A 25184-nucleotide genomic window follows, 5' to 3' on the forward strand; every position below is an offset into this window, starting at 1 on the left:
CAAGGACATTGTTTTGTTCACTGCTCCATCTCTGATGCAGAGAACAATGTGCAATATCTAGACAGTATGCATCCATAGCTGTTAAGTGAATAAAAGTAGTTTCTGAAGGAAAGTGCGGAGTCTTTTGGCACTGATATAGTAACCACTACACTTTCATCAAGAGTCCAAGGCTATGATGAGTTCAACTAGTCTCCTTCTCTTTCCCTGCAGCAGAGGCAGAGTGCAGGTAGAAGGGGATGGCTTGAATAATACTGAAGCGTTAAAGATTAGAGCATTAATATGCACTGTTGTATAACATGGGTTATGAGTAAAGAAGGCTAAGTCCATGAAAGGGTTTCACAGGCAGTAAAAGAGGAGGATCCTTATATTCACTGATACAGGTAACAGACAAACTTAGATAGTTAGAGAATCTTTGGACACCACTTTACCATAAGATGAATTTATTTTTGCTATGTATCATAAGCACATCTTTTGAAAAGTTTTGCTTTGGGAGAAGAGAAAAGTGAACAGAAACTAGAATAAAAGGACTCCGTCGAACTTCTGACATAAAATATTATTCTCTATATCTAAGAGTCTACTCTGGCACGTTGCACAACTGTTCACACAAACAAGAATTTGCTCCAATTTGTTATCATGCACATGGATGGGATTCTTAAGGCAAATATTTCTCATTCCCACAATGGTTTATGCGTCTCTTTCTGCCATAATCGGTTGCATTTCACAAAGGCCATTACAGGCTGTTCTTTCCCTCCTGTTGTTTGACAACATTTTGCCAAAGAAACATGAAGAAGGAAGTTTGCTTGGTGGGTGTTCTGCTGCTGCCGAAAGAAGGGTGTTCAACAGCAACACAATTAGAGAGGGTCAGTGAGTGACCTGAGAAAAGTTGCAAGTACATGATGTTCTCTGACTGGCAATGGTAACAAAAATGCACAAAACGCAAAGCTGTTCTTTAGCACTGGGAGAGTAGTATGGACAATGGCTGCAAACAAAGAGCAAAACCAGAAGCATCAAGATTTTGAGCAGAGGGCCTATTGTAGACTACTCGGCTGTACACATTCATCGTAAGTCTGAAATGTCTTCATAGTCTTGCCTGCACATTTGGCCCTTGCCTGGTGTTACTTTTTGGAGAGATTGTAGAACTTTTGAGATGTAAGATCTGTCTGTTTGAGGTAGGTCACTAGACATAGGCCAATTGCCTCCTGTTCTAGTCCGGTTCTCTACATCTTGGTGTGACCATACCCTATGAAGAGCTTCAATCACTGTTCACAGTGCTACAAGTTGATCCCCCCCCACCAGTCACCATGCCTTTTGTACCACGGTAGACTGATATGTCCTGAGACTTTGTGTCAATCTTTCCCTCTAAGTAGCTTCTGTCCACTATTTGTCACGGCATAAAGAGAACTAATCCCTCTTGTGGAGGACAGAAAGTAAAGAGAATTTGTTCGGAATGAGAGGTTGAGACTTTAAGGATGGAGTGGGAGCATTTAGAAGAGAGATAGGAAGAAAGAAGAAAAGAAGTAGAAAGAGGAGAGAGAAGAATAGCTGAAAGCTATTCCAAGCAGGAAGACCTTCAGCTATAGTGTTTAGAACAGCATATACAAACAGAACTCTACCATGACGGCATGGAAAGATTACCCAAGGAGCTGTGAAAAATGCCAGGAACTGGTTTTCATCCCTAGAGATTCTGATATAACTGATCTGAGATAAGGCCTGGGCATCAGGAATTTTATACTTTCTACAGACACATCTAATTTGACCACAAGGTAGGGAATCATAAACCAAGAGTTTTCTATTTGGGGCAAGAGGTAGGATGATGGTGTGTGAATGTTTCTACTTTTTATCATTGTTGAGAATGTATTTGTAGCATTTCTCCCTTCCCTTTCCTCCCCCTAACCTTCCTTGTTCTCTTTCACATTGATGGACTCGGTTTTCACTGTTATTGTGTGCAAATATCCATGTATCTTCCTACATAGAATCTTCACAGTGTGTAGAATGGCTGTTTTGGAGTCTATCCTCTGACCAAATAAAAAAAAATGTCCAGGAGCCAGTCTGACCTCATAAACTGGAGCATAAAAGAAAAGGCATCAAAACCTTGGAATTGTAAGTGAAATTGGAGCTTATCTTAAAAATTAGTTATAATAAGGCTTCTTGAGAGGAGAAGAAAGGCAAAAAAAATGTTTGCTAGAAGTGTGTTTTGCTCAGTATTTTGGTACTTCTGATTTACTAACTTGAAGGTCTGAAAACACTGTTCAACTTTTGAGGTCATTCTAGAAGAGTTTTTTTTTTGTTTTGTTTTGTTTTGTTTTGTTTCCATTTGAAAAAACTCCTCCACTGCAGACCCTTTCCCAGACCCCCCCTTCCTTGCTCTTGTCTTTAAAGTATGAGGAGTTCACATGGTCTCACTCATATAAGGAATCTAAAAAGCATATCGAATGTAGAATGTGTTACCAGGGGGAAGGAGGAAGGGATGGGGGCAAAGATGAGCCCTAAGTCTTACTTAGACAGTGGCAAGAAGATTTGGCACACTACTGATTATATGCACCAATAATGAAGTACATATTGCACTTATCTAGGAGAAAGAATTTTAAAGGTGTTGACTACAGATTATAAATGAGGAGATAGCACAGCAGTCAGAATGGCTAAGATTAAAAACTCAGGTGACAGCAGATGCTGGCAAGATTGTGCAGAAAGAGAAACACTCCTCCATTGCTGGTGAGATTGCAAGTTTGTACAACCACTCTGGAAATCAGTCTGGCGGTTCCTCAGAAAATTGGACATAGTACTACCGGAGGACCCAACAATACCTCTTCTGGGCATATACCCAGAAGATCTTCCAACTGGTAATAAGGACACATGCTCCACTATGTTCATAGCAGCCTTATTTATAATAGCCAGAAGCTGGAAAGAACCCAGATGTCCCTCAATAGAGGAATGGATACAGAAACCGTGGTACATTTACACAATGGAGTACTACTCAGCTATTAAAAAAATGAATTTATGAAATTCTTGGGCAAATGGATGTATCTGGAGGATATCATCCTTAGTGAGGTAACCCAATCACAAAAGAAGTCACTAGATATGCACTCACTGATAAGTGGATTTTAGCCCAGAAACTTAGAATACCCAAAATACATTTTGCAAAACACAGGAAAACCAAGAAGGATGACCATTGTGTGGATACTTCATTCCTCCTTAGAATAAGGAACAAAATACCCATGAAAGGATACAGGTACAGAGACAAAATTTAGAGCTAAGATGAAAGGATGAACTATCCAGAGACTACCCCATCCGGGAATCCATCCCATCATCAGCCACCAAACCCAGATACTAATGCACATGCCAGCAAGATTCTGCTGAAGGGACCCTGATATAGCGGCCACTTGTGAGGCTATGCCAGTGCCTGGCAAACACAGAAGTGGATGCCCACAGTCAGCTATTGGATGGAACACAGGGCCCCCAATGGAGGAGCTAGAGAAAGTACCCAAGGAGTTGTAGGGGGCTGCAACCCTATAGGTGCAACAACAATGTGAACTAACCAGTACCCCCTGAGCTCGAGTCTCTAGCTGCATATGTAGCAGAAGATGGCTTAATCGGCCATCAATGGGAAGAGAGGCCCCTTGGTCTTGTAAACTTTATATGACCCAGCACAGGGAAGGCCAGGGCCAAGTAGTGGGAGTGGGTGGGTAGGGGAGCAGGGGCAGGGGTAGGGTATAGGGAACTTTCGGGATAGCATTTGAAATGTAAATAAAGAAAATAATAATAAATAAAAAATGGAAAAAATAAATGAGGAGATAGATATGGTTAACATGATTTAAACATTAAACAGTGCATGCATTATTGAAACACTACATGGTACTCCAATAACTGATAAAATTTTATGTATTAGTGAATTTTTAAAGAAAGGATAATGGTGTGGGGGTGCTGAAGAGATGGCTCTGCAGTTAAGAAAATATATTGCTCTTCCAGAAGATCTAATTTGGTTTCCCAGCTCCTGTGTTTGGTGTCTCACAAACATTTGTAAATCTATGTCTATATCTGATAACTTCTTTTCGCTTCATGGGTATAGCACCTATGCATGCTCCTTCCTGTATGTATGTATGTATGTATATAATGTATTTATAAATACACATAATTGAAACTACAAATGAATCTTTAAAATGGAATAATGATTGTATTGGTAGAAATGAAAAACTTTAGGGTCCAAAAAGAATCTTCAATGATTATTTTTGGTTCTAAATGTTCTCTTATGGATTTGTGAGATATTACCTTTGGATGAAACTGGGCAAAGGACACATCGGATTTCTCTGTATTATCTCTCATAATTGCAAGTATAATTATCTGTAGCTATAAAGAAATTTTGGGTTGAAAAGTGTCATCAGAATGTATGCTAACCCACATAATCAAAATAATTATATCTTAGTCACTATCAACCTACAGACCCTTGCCATCTAGAAGAACTTTTTAGCCAATGTCTTTTCCAAAACATTAAAAAAAATTAAATTAGCTATATTATACAAATTAAAAAATGAGAACATCATACATTAAAATTAAAGAGGATCAAAGTCAATCTCTTTTAGTAAAATTCTATTAAGTTAGAATAGACATGTTGACAATTTTTCCTGACAGTGTGACTGACTGTAGGCAGAACAGTGCGGCTGTCTGTGCATAAATGCCACAGGCCATGCAGCCACAAAAGGATCTCCTTCAGCAGAACCTAACTGAGGACTCCCTGAGAGACCAAGGGTTGCTTAACACAGAGAGTGCCAGCCAATCGGGAACTGCTGTTTACAAGAGATGCTTTCTTGGGACCAATTGGGTGCAGGTGGAAGGTATTAAAGGAGCTTGCAGCAGTGTTCAGATGAGCTTGCTGCAGCTCCTGGAGTCTGTGCCATTGATTCTATGCCACCCCACCTCCAATCCCCAAGGGCAAGTAGGGGTCGGGCAGCAGGAAGTCCAGGGAACAGGCAGCAACTGACATGTAGATTTTTATCTGTTTCATGTTGTTTCAATGCAGTACTAACTAGTTTTATGTCAACTAGACACAAGCTAGAGTCACTGGAGATGAGGGAACCTCAACTGGAAAAAAAAGCCTCTACAAGACCAGGATGTACACAAGCCTATAGGGTATTTTCTTAACTAATGATTGATGAGGGAGGGTCCAGCCAATTGTGTGGTATCATCTCTGGGATGCTGCTCCTGGGTTCTATAAAAAGCAGACTGAGCAAGCAATGGGGAGAAAGCCAGTAAGCAGCACCCCTCTATGGCATCAGGTCCTGACTCCAGGTTGCTGGCCTGTTTGAGTTCTAGCCTTGACTTACTTCACTGATGGACTGTTACCTGTAAGTGTGTAAGTGAAATAAAACTTTTCATCATCAAAATTGCTTTGGTCATGATGCTTCATTATACAAATGGTAACCCCAATTAAGGCATATACCAAACATTTCACTGGCCTAATGGTAAATTTAATGGGGAGTAAAACTCAGAGTTGATCTTCACACATATTTTATTCTATCTTATATACCGGTTCGCTCAACACATGTATATTTATTGGGTGTCTACTATGTGCCAGGTACATAGTTTTCCATTACTACAGATGCTATGTGTTATTCAAATCATATTCCACAATAACAATCCCCCTCAGAACAGAGGAAAATCTTTACTCATAATAAAGTGGAACCATCTGGCCACTGTGGTCTACCAATGCCAAATGTTTGCTCTTCTTGCTACAATCCTAGATTGAGTCATCCCTTATTGAAGTTTAGAAGGAATAGTGAAGCTGATAGACAAGATATAGAGATTCTGAGTAGCATACATGGAATAAAAGAAGGAAAGAAAATGAATAACATCTACCAGCAATACTGCTAAAGGGGTTTCAGTGCTTACTGTGGAAGTCAAGCAGAATAATGTTACTGGGACTAAAGTTTTGAATGACATTTAGTGACAGCCACTAACGTAGTTGCTCCCAACTTCTTATAAAAAACAAAAACCTGGGCTGAAGAGAAGAGGAAACCACAACACAAAAGACTGAGACTGCGACCATGACTTGTTAGGATCTGTATAGCATCTTTCTCTAAGTCCCACAGAGTGTGATGGATAAAAAAAATTTTCCCTGAATGTGAGAAGTAAGTCTCTCTTGTGGGACAAATATTGTTTTTGTGAGATGCCCAATGCACTGGTTTCTACCTCTCCACAATTCTACACTAAATCTAAAATAGCAATATTTAGAAAGCAATAGCACCAAGTAATAAAGCAAAGCAAAACTATGTCCTATCATTGCTGAAGCTTTTGGTATGATGTTGGCAAGATGTGCTGTGCAAGTCAGAACTAGACACTGTGATGACAGTGAAGCATAACCTAAGTGACATGGTGATGTTTTCAACTGTCACTCAATAGCAACTTTTGTGAATTCCTTCATCATGCCCTCTCTAGTTATGAAAATAGACTGCTTTATAATTACTTAACCTAGTGTCTTGTTTCCAGTTTCTAAGGTTTTATAAAATCACTTAATTTTATTTATTATAAAGCGAATTAATACTATGGAAAAACATGAAATAGCAAGAAGATAAAGAAGTTAAATTCTGCTTTTCCTCATGTATATTTCTATCCCTTTATTACTATTCTTATCATATTGATATATACACTTTCAGATAGTTCTCATGTATACATTTTTAAAAAGCACATACAAATTTTACATTTATTTTATTATATCTGAGTTTTTTCTTTCTGTTATCCTACATTTAGATAAAGCTTTTAAAATTATTACTTATTACTTATTTAATATGTGTGTGTTCACACATGTACAATGGTATGTTTGTGTGTGGAGATTACAGGAACACTTAAGTTGGTTCTCTCCTTTCACCATGTGGATCTTGAGGATAGAACTCATGTTTGGCAGCCAAGGCCTGCTGAGCCATCTTGTCAAACTGTGTTATATTTTTACTAACAATGTTATTATATACCAATAATTAGGTGTATGTAGCCAACCATACACTGATAAATATTTATGTTCATTTGAGTTAAACTTATGTAAACAATGCTGTAATGGGTTTTGAAAATAGTTCTTACATAGGGGTTTCAGTGAACACCTGTTTGTGTACAATGACAAACACCATTGTACATTGGAAAAACTTTTATAAGTTCCTTAATGTGATTCATTCTTTGAGCTAGAACATTTTCTTTTCAAATTTTAACGTGTCTGAGTAACTCTTCTTAGACAGTCATTCTTAGAGATGGTATATTTTCTTAATTGATTAAACATACACTATTACTATATATAGTAATATACATGAAAATATTAAATATAATAGATAATATACCCATCATTATACTATATTATAATACAATGTGAGATATATATATATATATATATATATATATATATATATATACATATATATTTTTTTTTCTCCAACTTATTCTGAGATTTGTACTAACAGAAATAAGGGGAAAGGGGAGAAGAATCTGGCCCACAGTTTTTCTTTTCTTTCATCTACATGACCTAAGATGTCTCAGTTTTCTAAGGAATCTGACCAAAAGGATAAAGTGGACTATGTTAAAATGCCACAGAAAGTCTTCATTGCTGAGAACAGTCATGGTGATTGCCTTCCTCAGAATGTACAGACTTGTCAGGTTCATTCTAAGAGAGTCCCAACTTCAGACCTAGACAGAAGGTCACGGCTGCATTGTGTTCCTGTTCGTGCCCCAATTACCAACGATAAATGTTTACAAGTTAGCGATAACATCATTTAATTTTTCCAAGGAGGGAGAAAATTGATGGTAGAAATGGGTCTTCTTTTGGATTTGACAGACTAATAGCTATGGGGCAAGCAAAGTTTGGCCAGCTACTGTTGAGTGTGGAAATGTTGGAGCTCATCAAACTTACTGCTTCTCTGTTGGCAGGTTGCCGGAAGATATCACCATCCGAATGTTCCCACGATAATTCTCCATCCCCTGTTTATTAAAAAGAAATAGAGAATCACACATACATGGAAGGAAAAAAAGATCATTTTGATGCAGCCACATTTTTTTGGAGCCATGTTTCTAACGTTCTCAAGGCATTTTAGCTCTTCTGGCTACCCTTCAAGAAACAGCACTAGACAATTTCTCTGGGTGGGCCTCATGATTCAAAACAACTCAGAAGAAAGTTTTCATTTTCTAAATAGATCAACTGGTAACATTATCCAGAACTTGGACTATAAAAGGGGAAACAATACCTTTTCACCTTCATACAGCCATCATCATTGCTTTTGCTTACTTTATTCTAGTGACAGTTAAGTATTTTGCAGATCGTATTTAACTTGTGTTTACAGTGAGTTTTGAAATGCTCATTGGTCAAGACTTAAGTTCACCATTATGTCTCTGAGAAGCTATGAATTGATTTGAAAGTAAAAGTAAACTGCTATGATTAGAGTATATAACGCAAGAAATATCCAAAGTGCTGTCTTTTATTTTTTTATATTTCTTTAGACATTTATATATGAGAGCTCTACTTACAGCATTTCCACTTTTCCCTTCCCCTCTGATTTCTCCAGTGTCCTTCCTCATTTGCTATCAAATTCATGAAGTCCTTTCTTTCGTTATTATTGTCACACACACACACACACACACACACACACATACACACACACACACACACGCACACACAAAACACCAACATGTACACAGATAGATAGGCAGGGAAAATTCTAAAACTCACATGGAAGCCTAATCCTAAATAAAAAGAGTAATGCAGAAGGGGACTTATCATGCCACATTTCAAGCTATATTATAGAGCTATAGTAATAAAATGGCATAGCATTGTCTTTTATGTTGATCTGAGACACCTTTCTCTAGGTGTATAGGACCCATTCTTTGCACAGTAACTCCCTATTACTAAATTCTTCCAGAAGAGCTGCTGTTTTATTTTAAGGCAGGATCTTTCTATGTAGTTGTGGCTAAGCTGGAACTCACTACATAGCTCAGGTTGTTCTGGAGCTCATGATACTTTCTCTGCCTTAAGTCCTGGAAGTACAGGAAAACATCCCCCCCCCCCAACTAAGAGTATGTATTTTTAAGAGAAAGATGTTACATTAAGGTTTTGTGAAACACAGCATACAAAAGATATAGATATTCATTAGTTGATTAACATAAAGCAAATTGGATAATTTTTCAAGGAGCTTTGGTTACTTATGACCATTCAAGCATATATATAAGTATGTGTGCGTGGATAATGTGTATTTAATATATATTATGCTAAACACCAACCAGCTATTGAATAAGATAACACAGAATATGGAAAAAGCAGAGTTTTTGTTTGTTATAATTTATCTCTCAGGCTTTTAAAATCTTGGAACTACATCATAACATGTTAACTCATTCAATATATTATAGTACTAGTGAGGAACATTATATATCTTTTTCAAGCACTGTAAAAGGCTTGAAGATTGTTTTGATAGCCTCCTATGTTAGGCTTGCACATGCTAAGATTACGGGCTTAACCTACAGTTCCTAGATCATTTACTTAGTATCCTACACCTTTAGAAATGTAGAGAACTTCAGACACCAATTTTCCATGTGTTACAAGGAACAGATGGAGAAACCAAAGCTCAGAGAGTAGAAATAGGTATTCCTAGTTAACCAATGTTCATGGAAATTAACACCCAAACTGCAGTCAGCATTCCTGAACAATTGTGTTCATCCTATAAGAGTATGGTTTACCTTTAGTCATTTGTGACTGCATCACCATCAAGTGATGGGACTGGGAAACCTCTAAACCCCCTGATATTTCTTATTCACTTTTTTTCTCCAAAGAACTTGGAAGTGCCTTACATTTTAAATATTTTGTTCACTTTCTGTTTTCTCCCATTATAATTCCACAATGAAAATCAAGATTTTTGCATACCCTGATCATTGATGTAACATCAGTACTGACAATAGCAATTACTACATAGCATTCATTCAGCTTTTTCTACACGAATGAATAAGAAATCATTATAAATATTTTTGACTGCTAAATGCTTCTTGGTCCTTCATGGATAAACTGTAAGATACTTAAAATGAGAGATTGTGTCTCAGGTTATTTTTGTATCTTCTTTGTCACTACTTTGCAAAGTATGGTCTTGTCAGCATCTGGGAATTTGTTAGACACTCAAAAGTTTGGATTCCACCCCAGACCTACTGAATCAGAAAATATGGGCTGAGGGCCAGTAATTTAAGTTTTGATGAACTCATCAATCGAGTTGGATGCATATAGGAATTTCAAAATAACTGGGCTGAAACAGCTGCTATATTGTTGAGTGCATATCAGTCAGTGGCTTAACATGTAACTGAACTTCAATAAAAATACCAAATTAAGTATGGGCTGGGAGAACAACTTTCTTCCTGTGTGGATGCAGAATACAGGAAGATAGACAAAGATTATATGAAGATCCATGTGGAATCTCTGGCTGACTGCAGTGAGAGTTAGGTATGACTGGAAATAATACTGAAGAGTCAAATTACACGCCTTGAATGCTGAACAAGTGGAAAGACTGATACTATGGCAACTGAGAGAAATCATGCCAGGCCCTTGCCCTTAAGATGTTCATGCTGCATTTGGAAGTGACTGGACATCAGTTTAAGATACAGTTGAAAAACATATGAAGATCAGCAGCTAGAAAAACAGCGTAGGTCATAATGAGTGGGAAGATGAACAAGTCAGATGGAATCATAAAAAAGCATCTTAAATGAACTATGTCCCAATATTTATAGGTGGGTTAAGAGTGTTTACAGGGACACAGGGACACTGACATGGACAGAACACCTCAGTTGAAATAAATGACATTTGCAAAGAAGCAGCACTTTGGAAACAACAAGCTGCACACTGGAGGAAGTAAGCAGGCATGGTTTGAAGACAAATTTCAGATTGGGAAAATAAGGGTCTGGTAATTGGAGAGAAGGGGATTGAAAGGAGAAGGAAGGTGAGAGTAGGGTGTTTTTGAAGTTAAAGAGAGGTTGTACATGGGGGCATCAAAAACAGGTTGAAGAATTCACTTTCCAACCTGCTATTAATTTTTAGATAGAGGGTCTTTTAGTACACGTGATACCCCCAAGAAGCTTCTTCAGATATCAGAGTGTAGACTAGCTTGGGGTCACTCCAACTTCAGAGTATCAGCAGGAAGCAGCTCTGATAGTGAAGGGTCACAGGCTCTGCATCCTTGCACACTACTCAGAGAGGGAAGCTCAGTCCCATGACTGAAGACCAAGGGAGACCTGGTGCTTGATGTGACCGTGGAAAAAGAAAGCAGAGAATGAAAAGATTGTCAGCCTGAAAATCTGCAGAGGTGTGTTCAATGTTCTTGACAGTGACTGAGTAGGGAGAAACTGAGATTTCTTTGCCCTGTTTTAGTTGGCAGTGGTGGGTCTGAGCCAAATGAAGGAAGACCAGAGAGGAGATTGGAAACTAGAAAGGGATTTACCAGAAAATGGTAAAATGAAGTGTAATAAAGCTACATGATATGGCTCCAAGCCAGATCTGAGTAGCTGAAGAGAGAAAATAAATTACAGAAGAAAAAAAATCACAGCACAGCTCTCTTCATCAAATTCACTTTTAAGGATTTTCCTGACTGATATTTGCAAACAAGTGGTTTCCTAGCCTAGCCATCTCCAAAGTTCAGTTTTGAAAAGTACTGGAGTTTTGAAAGGGCCTCTCATTAAAGAGCCTTTAAAAATACTTATGATCCAGTCAAAATGCAGAAGCATTACAGAAGCATGCAGTCACAACTAGGCAGAAACTTAAAGATGACAAAGCAAATGAGCTAAGGCAGTGTCAAGAATGGCAGCAGAAGATTAATCCCATGTAAAAACAGGGTGAGATGAACATGCCACTGCCTGAGCACTTGCAAATGGTTACATGTGGATAAAATGAAGTATCTTACCCACTTACAAAAGTACTCAAGTCATTACTTCTGACACACACACACACACACACACACACACAGAGAGAGAGAGAGAGAGAGAGAGAGAGAGAGAGAGAGAGAGACAGACAGACAGACAGACAGACAGACAGACAGAGACAGAGAGACAGAAACTCTTTACTATATGCACTATTTCTTCCTCCCTCCCTCCCTCCCTTCCTTCCTTCCTTCCTTCCTTCCTTCCTTCCATCCATCCATAAAATATATCAAAGACTGCTAGTATTTCTGTCACCTTTGATATTTAAAAATCTTCAGAATGATATAACCTAAATTTTTATCACTTTAGTCAACTCTTCACGTAACCTAACTGATACCATTGGCATACTGCAATGGTTATTCTAGATGCTAATGCTTGGTATGTCTAAAACTAGCTATCTAGTTAGTGTCTAATTACTAAAACTAGATACTGCATATTCATTTAGAATCTTAGCTCTAATATTATGGGGAAAATAGGCATGAATATCCAAAGAACCTGCTTCTTTTTCCCACTTCACTGAACAATTTGTCTTGAGTGATATGAGTTTTTTTTTTCTTTCAACCACTACTTTGAAAAAGAGAACAGTGATTCTAATGGAGACAGAAGGATTGAGAATCCTGAGAAGAAATAAGATGTATTTTAACCATTTTTTAGACAAAAATGAAAAACAACTCTAGTGTACTCTATGTCAAACAATATTCATCTAACCTTAAAATCTACATGTGTTGTTCATTCAAATCTCAATTATACTCTGAGTGGTACCCTATGGACTGGAATAGCTCGGCTTTCTGGTAATGGGAGAAATGAAAAACAAGATTTTAAAAAAGAAAATGGTCAAAAACTAGGTTTAAACTCAGACTCTTTATAACTTACACGGATTCCATTAATCTCTGGTTTGCTAGAGTAGATCAAAGAAGCAAATTTTGCTCTCTCAAAAGACTATATGTACAGTGAGATTCTGATAGACCCATGAAGATAAGCCCCAACAGAAAAGTATGTCAGTGTGTGGGCATTTCTGAACCACTTAGGACGTTAGAAGTACAATGGTCATAAGGCCCATTATAGCTAGGCTAATCTAGTTTTATTGTCTCTTTTTATGTGTCAGGCACAATTATTATGACTTCATCTCTCGATTTCTGAAATGCCTGTTGTAGACGTGAATTATATAATCACTCTACTCATCATTAAGAAATGAATCATCAGGGTCAGGTGCGGTATTTTCAGATTTTCAGAGGAATGAGTTGAGAGCAGCTGAACAGTGGCAGATAGTGAAAGAGCTATTGAGGGAAAAAGGAAGCTCAAGTCCAGAGAAAGCAATTATGAGAACTCTACCTGCTATGTGCAAGGCAATTACCCAGAAAGATGAACAATGCTTTCATAAAGCCACATAGTGAGCATGAACCCATTTGGAGCTGAGTTTCAGAGGCATTGATATGGTAAAGCAACCAGTAAAGATCTGGTGCGCATGACCAACACTCTAGTCTTTCAATGGTGATGTAGCTAAATATATCCAAACTCGTCATTAAAAAATGGGGTCATGGCTTCCCAGAGTACCATATATAGTCTCTAGAGACAGAATCATCACATAGACTGCATTTCTCAGTAGTCTCAGAGTTAACAGAACTCTCAAAGTTGCTTCATTTCCTCAAGTTGAAAGGCAGCATGTATTAAATGCCTAAGAGAGCAGAGTGGAACTGCACAGTCTGGCTACACACCCAAGCCTTCCATCTTTCTGCATGTGTGACTTTGGACAAATCCATCAACCTCATTGTGTGCCATTTTCCTTATTATTAAAACAGAAGGCTGTTGAAGAATAAATAAGTTAGCATATATAGAAAATGGAACAGTGCCTTGCACATGGGAATTATCAATGTGATCATTGTCTATTATCTTTCCTCCATTCTTTTCTCTCCATTGACTTTTCCTCCATCTCCTCAAAAACAGCTGAGACAGAGTGAGTGTGGGGGAAAAAAACAAGCTTCAGGAACTCCTACAAATGTATAGATATTTAACAGAAGAAAGAGTTTAGATCAACTGGGCAAGCAGAGCCTAATAAGGAGATACTTTAGCCCCATACAGAAAAAGGAACATTTTGTTTCTAGAACATCAGATGCTAAGGTTCTGGACATGAACATATATACACAGACACACAGCCATAGATACACAAGATAGAGGCTTATATACATATGCACATACCTATACATACATATGAGACAGGAGATGGCTCAGATTTTATCAGCATGCTTAGGTTCTTTCATAGTTCCTTACCAGTTGCTCATGTTGGTGACCAAGAGGTCAGACTGATTCCTGTAAATACTGGAACCTAGGCTCATAGACACTATTCTAATGTGAGCCATGGACACATCCACAACTAGAGGATGTCTAAAAGTACTTTAAAAAAGAATGAGGCTAAAAAGTGACTTTAACCACCCATAAAGAAATAACTGTGACTATTGTGTGAACTAACCAGTACCCCCTGAGCTGGTGTCTCTAGCTGCACATGTAGCAGAAGATGGCCTAATTGGCCATCATTGGGAAGAGAGGCCCTTTGGTCTTGCAAACTTTATATGACCCAGCACAGGGGAAGGTCAGGACCAAGTAGTGGGAGTGGGTGGGTAGGGGAGTAGGGGCGGGGGGAGGGTATCGGGAAATTTCGGGATAGCATTTGAAATGTAAATAAAGAGAGTATCTAATTAAAATAATTTAAATAAAAAAAGAAAAAAAGAAATAACTGCTATAAAACACTGTACTAGGAATTCTTCATTTTTAAAACCACACTAACACAATCACGGCGGGGAAAAAAAACTATACAAAAAAAAAAAAAAAACAAAAACAACTCTACAAAAGGATTGGGATGTTATTGACCCTAACAGAATATCTCAGATGGCCAATTAGAATACTTGACTACTAAATTCAATGGCATCCCATCTACTGTCCAAAGGAAGCAATAACACAGAAATGAGATACATGCCAGAAGGAACATGATGTCAGAAGAATGGGGGTCCTGAAACAGTTCATAATAATGGAGGGATGAATTCTGAGAACAAAGAATGGAGAGGAAACAAAAACAACCTAGAAAATTTCCATGGAAGGTAAAGGTTCTAGTTGGGAGTTGAGGGTGAGGGAAGGGCAGGCAACACTGGAAAAATCTCTAATATTTGCATATTCCTGACCGGAAGTGATGCACTGCTAAGAAGATCAGATTTCTGTATAGTCTTGAAAATGTGTTATTTCAATTGTTTTCAAGTAGAGATGAGAATACACTAAATAAAGAATGATTTTATTTCAGTACAAACTCTTAAGATGGAATGCCTTTTAAGACTGTATGAGTCCCCGTTGTTAACTGTAGAGATGATAGTTAAGGGATGTGTTACCTACTCATTTTGGAAGGAGAAATTGAAAACTGCTAGTGAACAGGCATAAAGTTTTGCTTATACAACATGGGTTTTAGCTTCCAAAAAAATTTAAAGTGCTGGAGATAAACCCTAGATACGTCCACACACCAAGCCAGTGCTCTACCACTGAGCTACAGCCACAGCTCAGATTTTGCTCTTCAACTAATGTTTTCCATCGACGACATTTCTTTTGGGCCAAATTAGTAATAACCCAAGACTGATTCAGGAGGCTCTGTGTTTGGATATACTGCTAACATCCCAGCCTTTTCCTTCCGTTCAGTTTTGTTTTGTTTTGTTTTGTTTTGTTTTGTTTTGTTTTGTTTGAGACAAGGTCTCACTATGTTGTAGTTTTGGCTGTCTTGGAACTCAGAGTTCACAGAGATCAGCCTGTTTTCTGCCTCTTGGGTGCTAGGATTAAAGGCAGGTGCCACCATGCCTGGCTTTTCCTTCATTTTGAAAACTAAACAAACTTTGGAGCAATGAACTTGGAGTGAGCAAGCTGATGGGACCTGAATTTGTAATTGTAGTTTTTGTAATTGTGCCTGTCTTAGATTTTATGAAACCCATCAACAAGCTAGATAGCCAATACTATGCTAGGGAGAACCAGGTAAGAAAAGATGGTCCTTTACTTACAGAAGTGCCTGATTTAGAAGACAACACACGTGAAACTAAGAACTATTCTGAATGCTAAACTCTTTTGCTACAGTTTAGATGTTTACCCCTGTCAGAGCTTACATACAAATTTGGTTCTGATGGTGTTGAAAAGTGTGGTGTTTGGAGACTGGATCTCTTGTATGAGGAGAAAAAAAAAGCAGCTCAGCTTCTCTGTGCTCTTCCTTGATACTGGAACTACCAGTTTTCTATCACACTTTTTTTCCATGAATAGAAAAGGATTTGGCCATATCCTAACAGAAAGCATAGTCCAATCTCAAATTTCCAACCTCTAGAATTCTAAGATAAACCTCTTGACTTTAGAAATGACATTGTCTCAAGTACTGTGTTGTATAAACAAAAGATAGACCATCATGTAGGGATCAGACTAAGATCTACAGTTAAAGGAAGTCAATATGCCTGATGCACTAGTCACAGCTATTAGAAGTGGTGTTTCAATAACTGCCAATAATTGCTCAGCAAGGGGTAAGGAGGGAGAATTGTGGCAAAAAAGGGCTTCAGGAGGAGAAGGATAAGAGGGCAAAGAGGGTGATTATGAACAAAAATTTTTAGATGAATTTGCCAAGTAATAAATAAAAAGACTATTCAAAAAACCCCAGATCAGTGGTTTCAGCTCTGCTCCTGAAAAAAAAAAAAGATTATATTCTAATAGGTGAAAGAGAGGTTCATTTAAAGCTTGTGGTGGGAAAAGTGGAAGAGAGATATGTGGCACAAGGGAAAATGACATAGTTTGGGCCACAGGGTCTCAGTGTGTGTTCCTGTCAATGAAATGGGGATGAGCTGCAGGCAAAGGAAGGACCAGATTGTTTTAAAGCCTTTACTAACAAACCTCTTCAAAGAGCTAGGTGTGATGGTGCATAAACGAGGCGGGAGGATCACAAATGTGAGGCAAGCCTAAGCTATACAGTGCATTCCTTTTTAAGCTTAAAAACAAAAACAAAACAAGCAACCCTGTTCATTCACCTACCCAAATAAGTAACAATTAATTAAAGTATAAGGGACCACATACAATGTAGGACAACAACAGGGTGTGGAGGGGGCCAGCATGGATCACAGTGCTAGTTTCATCGTGGCATCATAAATTAAAAGATTCACCAGTTTTTCCACTTTTCTCACCCTGGGGTGCACAAATGACCTGAAAGTCACAGGAGTTGATGGAAGGGAGTTCCTCCAGGGATCCCAGTCCTACTCCCTGGACCAAATCCTCCCTCCTTTCAGGTACTGACTTTTAGAACACCTGTCCTTGGTGGTATATGATATATATAGTAAGTTATACGGTTTGGGCAAGAATCCATGGGACTAAGATACAAACTAAACAAAGAGAAACAAACAAACAAACAAAAAAAGAGAACCCAGTCATGCTGACTCCAGAGTCCCAAATTAGTAAATGGCTCACTAACTGTTTCGACACATTTACAGGACTGTGACAAGAACGTCTCTTGGTGCAAGACAGTAAAGGAGAAAAAGGAACATATAGGACACATGGAGTAGGTAAATCCTCTTAAGAGGAAGTGGTATTGCCCACCCTTCTCTGTAAGGTCTCAATCTACTCACTTCACAACTGGGTGGGGGGACTTTCTCATCTCCTCCATCTCTCTCTTCATACTCAAAGAATCTTGGCTGCAGATATCTGCTTCCATTCATCCACAAGAACACTGTCAAGTAACTACTATGCACCTTGCCCTATTTTAGTGCTAGAGAGAAAATGGCGGACAAAAATAGGCTTTGAACTTGTTCTTAGAACTCTTTTCCTTTTGCAGGGAAAGCGAAGAATCTAGCATTTAATGATGTAAGGAAAGCAGAAAAGTATCCCCACAGTTTTTGTGGTGGATACTAATTTGACGCACTGGAATCGGAATGACTAGGCTTGATTTTTGATTCTGCCTCTTAGTCTCTTACTCTGGGGGGAAGATCACTTAGGGTCTCAGTCTCCACTTTGTAGCTGTGGAATAGGAATGAAACCAGTTTCCACTACTGTTGTACAGATCAAGTGAGTTACTTAGCACTTAAGCACTTACATACTGCCCGGTACGTAGTAAGTGTTATATATCCGCACAATGTATAAAATACATGATTGCCTTTGAATACATTCAGCAGCTTATCCCAAATTCTTCTCCCTTGTCCATGGTCCAAGGACATAGCCTTCCCCTTTGACTTGGCAACATAGGCAGGAGACGGGAAGCCGAAATGATAAATGGTGGGGGGAAAGCTGGGTGTGGGTTTAGTTTGAGGTCTGCCTTCTCCATATATGGCTGTAGTACAATCTCTGAAGAGATGTTTTCTTCTGATAAAGTTTCCCTTATGGTTCTAGCGGCTGTTTTCACTATGCTTCCAGTCCAGATGAGGTTTGCTGAGGTGCCAGCAATGACACACACCCTGCCAACACTCTCTTGACTGTCCCAGGCTCACAGACATGTCTAAACAACTGAAGCTGGGGCTGAGATTCAATCTGAGTCTGGGATTGCCATCTGACCCAGGGAGAAAGGCGAGAATTAGTGTTTGGTGACAGTGCAGACAGGCTGTTTCAATGGAGCCCTTTATATGAAGGTTTGCAAGTTCAGCACTCACATGGTTGTTGTTTTTTTTCCTTCAGTATTTGGCCTGCAGTTAGGGTGGTCAGCATAAGGAAGAAGTGTCTGGGTTCCCTGCTGTGTGAGTAATATGCTTCTACAAGATACACCTTTATACAAACATCATTTCAACAGAAAAAAAATAACTAGGTGCTTCAGAAATGGGAACTTCAAAGGCATTTCAAGCACATTATATACAACTGAAAGATGTAAAGAAATTGGAGGCACAGAAAAAACAATTTTTATAAAAGTGGGGGATTTAGTCTTTATAAAGAAAGATGAAAGAAAATGGTGCATTTAGGCTAGAGATGCCAAAGGAAGAATTTAATGAATTGTCAAGCATATGAAGGGACAATACATGATCAGTAATAATGAGCTTTCATCTGCTGCTTCTGAGGACTCACTAAAAGGGAAAATTTAAATCATGACAACAGAATTGAAGACAGTCAGTGCTAGGATCTGTTCCCACAAGAAGGACTAGAAATAAAGCTCTGTCTGTATAGATTAAATAAATAAAAGGCAAATCTATCAAACACGAGAAGGCTCAGTTCTACTTAACTTCAGGATAATTGCCACTTCTTAAACAATCACTCTCTATGAGGTCTTATCCTAGCACTCTATGCCATTGCAGTTAATCTTTACAACCACTGTGGGTGGCGAATATCACATCCTTCATTGTCACAGGTGAGAGAGCCCAGGCTCTCGGTGGTTAAGTGTCTTGTCCAACGGAATTGTGTAGATGGTGGTCCTATAATGTCAAATCCGTGTCCCTCTGTCTTGAGAGCCCATTTGCTGCAGCATATAGCTTCTTTGATTAAATAAACTCTATTTCACAATGTCTTTATTTTATTAATTGTTCGACAGTTTATATTTTTTGTATCCCTTTTTCAAATAAAATAATCTTGGCCTAAAGATGGAATTAGAATGAGCAGATGATTATATTATCAACCTCATGCACATCTCTGTGCATACTGTACTTTGGACTTTATTAAAATTAAATGGGAATAAAGGTCAAAGGACAGGAAAGAGCATGACATCTCAATTTCTATATTCTGAATCATATGTAATAACAACACTGTGGCAATGCATAGGTACACACCCATGTGCACACCCTGAGATACAGGTAGGGAAAGGTGCATTACCTTATTGAAGTGAAAAATATAATTAGACTGTAATCAAATCCACATTGACTTACAAGGACTGGGAAAGTAGTATGTTGCAAGGGATGAGTATACACTGGTAGCAGAAAAATTACTGGACCAACAAATCAGATATTAAAGTTGATTACATTTATATCCACTCATCTCGGTTTTAGACTTTCAGAAAGCTCAATGTCGTTGCACAATGCAGACAGTAAACTCTCCTTGAGGGCTGGCCTCAGTGATCTTTGGAGTATTTTAACAAAGTGCTGGTCCATACACTACAATTTCCCTGCAGAAACAATGATGGATTGGTTTAAATACTGACTCTTGAGTTCTACCTCAAGGTCATCATTGGAGGTGTGGTCCAGGTGTGAATCAACATGGTCCTCATGAGATGGAAACATTGACAACCAGAGCAGAGGGCAAATGTACAAACTCAGGAGAATCCAGGAATTGTGCTTAGAATTACGTTAGAAATATTGGTATGTATGATATATGCAAGGATAAAGACTTTTAAATACAGGTATAACATAGTTAAGGACATCCTTCTGAAAAATTAAGATGGAAGTAAGATATATGGCTCATCTATCTACTTTATCAAGGAAATCACAAAAACTTTCCCTCTAATTCAGTGCTTCTTAACTCTGGTCACATATTAGAATTACCTTCTTCTGGTGTGAGATTAAGACCACCACGACAATTCCAGTGTACTTCCATAGTTGAAAACAATGTGGTAGATACATATCACATTTGTCTACTCTTCATCATTGATTCCTCAGATTATGCAAGACACTGCCCTAGACCCCTTCTTCCATTATCCCACTTAAATGCCACAACCATATTTTCTTACTGTAGAGACTGTTAGGCAGGTTGAAGGTGGTCAGGCAGCTAGAAAAGAGCCATACTGGGCTGAAACGGAAGCATTATGATCCCACAGGCTGTACTTAGAACAACTCTGCATTGTGATCCCAGAGCAAGCGACCTCCTTCCATGTTGGAAAGGTCACTCTCCCAACCTTTTAGGCCTCTCCTCCTATACTATTGCCTCCCTTTACTACAACCTGGATAAAAGAGCCACTGAGCCCTTTGCAATGGGACCATGTACTAACAACTTGCATGTCCTTCTGTTCTTCTCCTCAGCCCCATTTCATCTCTTGCCAGTTTCAGCCACAGTTACCTTATTCCAGCCTCAGTGCTCCTCAGACTCTTGGAATGCTCCAACCACTTCCTTTTCTGGGGCTTTAGAACTATTTTTCATCACTGTCTGGAATTCTCTTCCCCAGGCTCTTTGCATAGGTGGCTCCTTTTCATCTTTCATGTTTGTGTTTCAAGATTCTCTATCCAGTGCCTTACTCACAACTAAAGCGAAACCTCTGAATTTTAAAATATATTCTTTTGTTACCTTAATAATATTTATACTGTATGTAAATATTTGTTTGCTTATTTATTTATTTTTGCCTTCTCTGATGAAATATGAGCTCTGAAAGGGCAAAGAACGTATCTTTGCTATGGCTGCATAGGTTGTGTCCTGACCCAGGGTGTCAAAACGAAAGGTATAGGGACTTTCTGGAAAATGACAATAGACTGTCCTGAGTATGGGGTTCCTTTTTGTAATTCATGTAAAGATAATAAACAGTCTGGCAATATCTCATATGCATATATTATATGCATAGCCTTCGGCATGGTTTAGTTTTAATTTAGCACACAGGAGATGCTTAATACATTCACTGACTGTGTGCAGCTAAAGAAGAAAACATTAATTTTGCTACTGGGAAGGACTAGAAATGCCTGTTGGTAGATTTGGTAATTTGAAAAGAGGCAACAAAGGACAAGTTAAAGCTGATTGAGTGTGAGCCCAGGAGCCTAGAAAGGAAATATGGTACCACTGTAAGGCCCAAAATAGACACTAATGAAGAAAAGACTAGTTTGAGGTGATGATGAGTCCATTTGGTATATAGTTTGAGAGCATTTCTATAAACAATGACTGAGAGACTGAACAGATATTTTGCTCTTTCCTAAATCCTGCTACTTAGGATGGCAGAATTCGGATCCTTGGAATGTAGGACACTTACCTCTGCATACTCGGCAGCAAGAATCTGGAACAGAGACTGGGAATGCACAGGCCAGTTTGGGGCAAGTCTTGAGACCACAGTACACATTCCCCTCCTGCCAAGGAAAAGGAATGGGAGAATTACTTCTAGATAATGTGAGCTAAGTGTTTATCAGGAATTACCTCAGTACCAGGGATATAGTGGGGACTCAGAACATGGCAATGCTCTCTCTCTCTCTCTTAGAGTTAGTTTTAGACTCCTCTTCCATTTCACTGTGCACTATTTCATTTATCACTTCCTATCTCTTAATGAAAGAGATGAACTCTCCAAAGAGGTCTCAATCTTTGTTATGTAACCTGGCTCAAGGAAACAGTGTTCCTGGAGGAATGTGGCCAGCCTCGAAACCCTCACCATCTTCTTCCTTTCTCTTAGTTTTACTATTTTTTTTTGGTCCTTGTCATATCTCAAGCTGGCTGTAGAGAGTGGATGCAAGTGAGACTTTGTGCTAGAGCCACTATTTAAAAAATCCAGCAGAGTCTTCTTTCAAAATCAAAAAGACTGGGTATTTTTGTTTCCAGAACTCAGTCCCATGCTAAGTAAAGGAGAGGAACCATTTTACTTCAGAGTTATATCTGTTATTTAAATGAATCCAGTTTCCTAAAATTCTACATTTTAAATATTTAAGGGCTAACCCTTAAACTTTGTGGTTTGTCCTGGGATGCACATGCTACTAAGGCCAGAAAGGCCATTAGAGAAACAGTGTCACAATAATATTCTCCCACATTACTAAGATACCTATACCGTGTTTTCACTAAAAATCCCAACTGGAAGAGATTCTACCATTTCCCTTAATTATCCAGTGTTTATTGCCTCTGCCGATTAGTAAAGATGTTTCTAAATTCCTTTCAGTTTCATTTTTATCCTTTGTTGTCATTTTTTTGAAGCAAGTTCTTTCTGTATAGCTCAGCTTATTCTTAAACTTGAGGCAATCTTCTAGCCTCACTCTCTTATACTTTATTTTCTTAAAAGCATACTATTTTACTAACCCTGAGAATTTCATGCATGCATCTAATGTATTTTGATCATATCCAACTTCCCCCTAACTCTCCCCAATTCACTCCCATCCCAACCCCTCCTAATGTTTTGTCCTTTTTTTTTTTTTTAAAGCCATTGAGTCCATTTTTACTATTCATATATACTAAAAGGCATAAGGGAATATTCCCTGGAGAATGAGTCACCTATTAGAATCCATGTCCTTAAAACTGATGCCCTCATTCCCAGAGTCCACTAGCTCTAAGAATCCATTGATTGTTCCTCTTGTTCTTCATTCTACATATGTACTCTATTTTATTGTTTGTTCTAACGTTCTCTGTACTGAACTGAATTAGGAATGGATTTTTGTTGTTAGACTTTATTTATAAAGCATACACAGTGACAGAGCATTGGAATCATTGTGATCAGACACTGACATAATTTTCTCATTGCAGAAAGTTGGGAATGACTACTTATTAGTAATAAGATGAAAAGAATATCGATATGTTCCAAGGATGATGTTCCCTAGAAATAGGATAGGAACAAAGAGATGCCCAGTTTTTTTGCAAACTGGATCAAGTGGTCCTAGAACAATAGTAGTGTTGTACCTATGGCATCCCCATGACTTCAATAGCTATGAATCCTTTAGGTGAAGGGCTAGGTGGTATAAACACTTAGGAAATGTCCATGCTGATTAAATCAAACAGTTCACCTTTGCTCATTTTAGCACTCTTATGGCTGTAAGCCTTGACTATAACTGATTTGGACCTCCTTGACAGTTGTTCAAACTTGGACAGGCAGAGAGGCTTACAATTTCAACACAACTCATCTTTATTCAAACACCTTCTAGTGTCAGCTTCAATGAAAACACAGATGCAGAGGCAGCTATTTCCTTCTTTGGGTACAGAGTGGCGGGGTCATTGAGAGGCAGGTTCTTACCGAGCAGCTACACTGACTGCACTGATTGGGTTGCCGGTTCTGAAAGAGCCCTTCAGCTATGAACAGTTCTCCATGTTGGTAAGTGGTTCCATTGTATTCGCATGACTTGCTGGTCACCTTATTGTTCACTGGTGGTAAGGAGTCTTCTGGAACAGAGTGGAGGGGGGGGGAAACAAACAAACAAACGAACGAACAAGACATATCAAGTATTGGCATCACTGCTACAAATTTCATAATTCTCGACAGCAGGTGGGGCAGTACTACACAGAGGGAGATAAAACACAATCCTTGCACCAGAGGCTTAAACAGCCACAGAAAAATCACAGCTGACCATCTAGTCTTCTTTAGAATTCATTGAACACTTGTTATGTGCCAAGCACTACCGTAAACAGTAGAGAAATTAGGACAAGGCCTTGCCTTGATGGAACTCACGCTAGGTCCAGCATGGATAAGATATTGACTTTCCTAAAAGGAGTCCATACTACCATACTACTAGTATTCAGTCTTCTCTTAGGCCTTCACAAGAATCATCTATTGTCTGTTGTAACTGGTCTGGAATTAATATCACTTATAATGTTTTATATAGTTTATCATGAATTTGCATTAACTTCCACTAGTCTCTGTGGTTGTTACTTATTAATTCCTCCACTGAGACAGCCTTCTAAATTCACTCTTTTCTACCTGTTGAAGTCCTTGCCTATAAAGGTTTAACTCTCCTCTCCTTTTCTCTGCAAGGTTGTGCAAAGACTCCAGCTAGCCCTGTGGACCTCTCAAGGCACCTGATGTCTAAAGCACTTAATCTGCAACTTGAATGTTACTTGAATGTGTGTCTGTGGACTATGGTCATATAGCAAACCATTACAAAGAGGCTGTAGACACATTATTGAAAGTGAGATTTGTAATCACCTATGCCAAGCATGTTAGGCTCTTACCTTCATTTCTCAATGGAGAGAAGCACATTATGAGATTGACTTACCCGAAGTAACAAAACTAGTAGACAGTGAAAAGAAGACTCAAAATACACTGTGTCCTGAAATTAATTTCACCTTCCGTAAGCCTATTTACATGTGTATGCATTATTTCTTGAATACTGAGTCAAAATCTTTCATGTATTTCTATTTGACAGAGTCTAGCATACAACTGTCATAGAGCAGAAAATTAATTCACTCATTGAGCTAGGTTACAGGAAATGATCTCTGGAACTTTTTCACTGGGTTTCCTTTAGTATATTCTGTATTGCATGAGGATGTTGATCTCTGTCTCTGCCTCTGTCTCTCTATCTTTATCTCTGTCTCTGCCTTTCTGTCTCTCTCTGCATATATACATGCACACACAGAGAATATATACTAAAATAGTAATGATTATATTCCAAGGTCACTAATCATTGATGTATGGAACGTGTTTGCCATAGGATGGTGGAAAAAGTAAAATAACAGGAGCTGTGGGTTTCATTAGAGAGAGGCTTAGGGAGTAG

The 25184-nt window shown here is 38.6% G+C and overlaps 1 protein-coding gene across 4 annotated transcripts in view; it reads right to left on the minus strand.

Moving 5' to 3' along the window:
• The window catches only part of Chrdl1 (chordin like 1), a 106814-nt gene that overhangs the window by 17185 nt on the left and 64445 nt on the right, over window positions 1-25184 (minus strand). For 2 of the 4 annotated variants that reach the window (XM_021187904.2, XM_021187908.1), the window contains 3 exons: window positions 23711-23853; window positions 21761-21854; window positions 7883-7950 (listed from right to left, as the gene is read on the minus strand). In XM_021187904.2, coding sequence (XP_021043563.1) covers window positions 7883-7950; window positions 21761-21854; window positions 23711-23853 — 305 coding nt within the window. Of the gene's footprint in view, window positions 1-7882; window positions 7951-21760; window positions 21855-23710; window positions 23857-25184 lie in introns of all 4 variants that reach the window. The other 2 variants (XM_029534514.1, XM_029534513.1) reach the window with 1 other exon arrangement.

Source organism: Mus pahari, chromosome X, assembly GCF_900095145.1.
Source record: "Mus pahari chromosome X, PAHARI_EIJ_v1.1, whole genome shotgun sequence".
NCBI classification, from domain to species: Eukaryota; Metazoa; Chordata; class Mammalia; order Rodentia; family Muridae; genus Mus; species Mus pahari.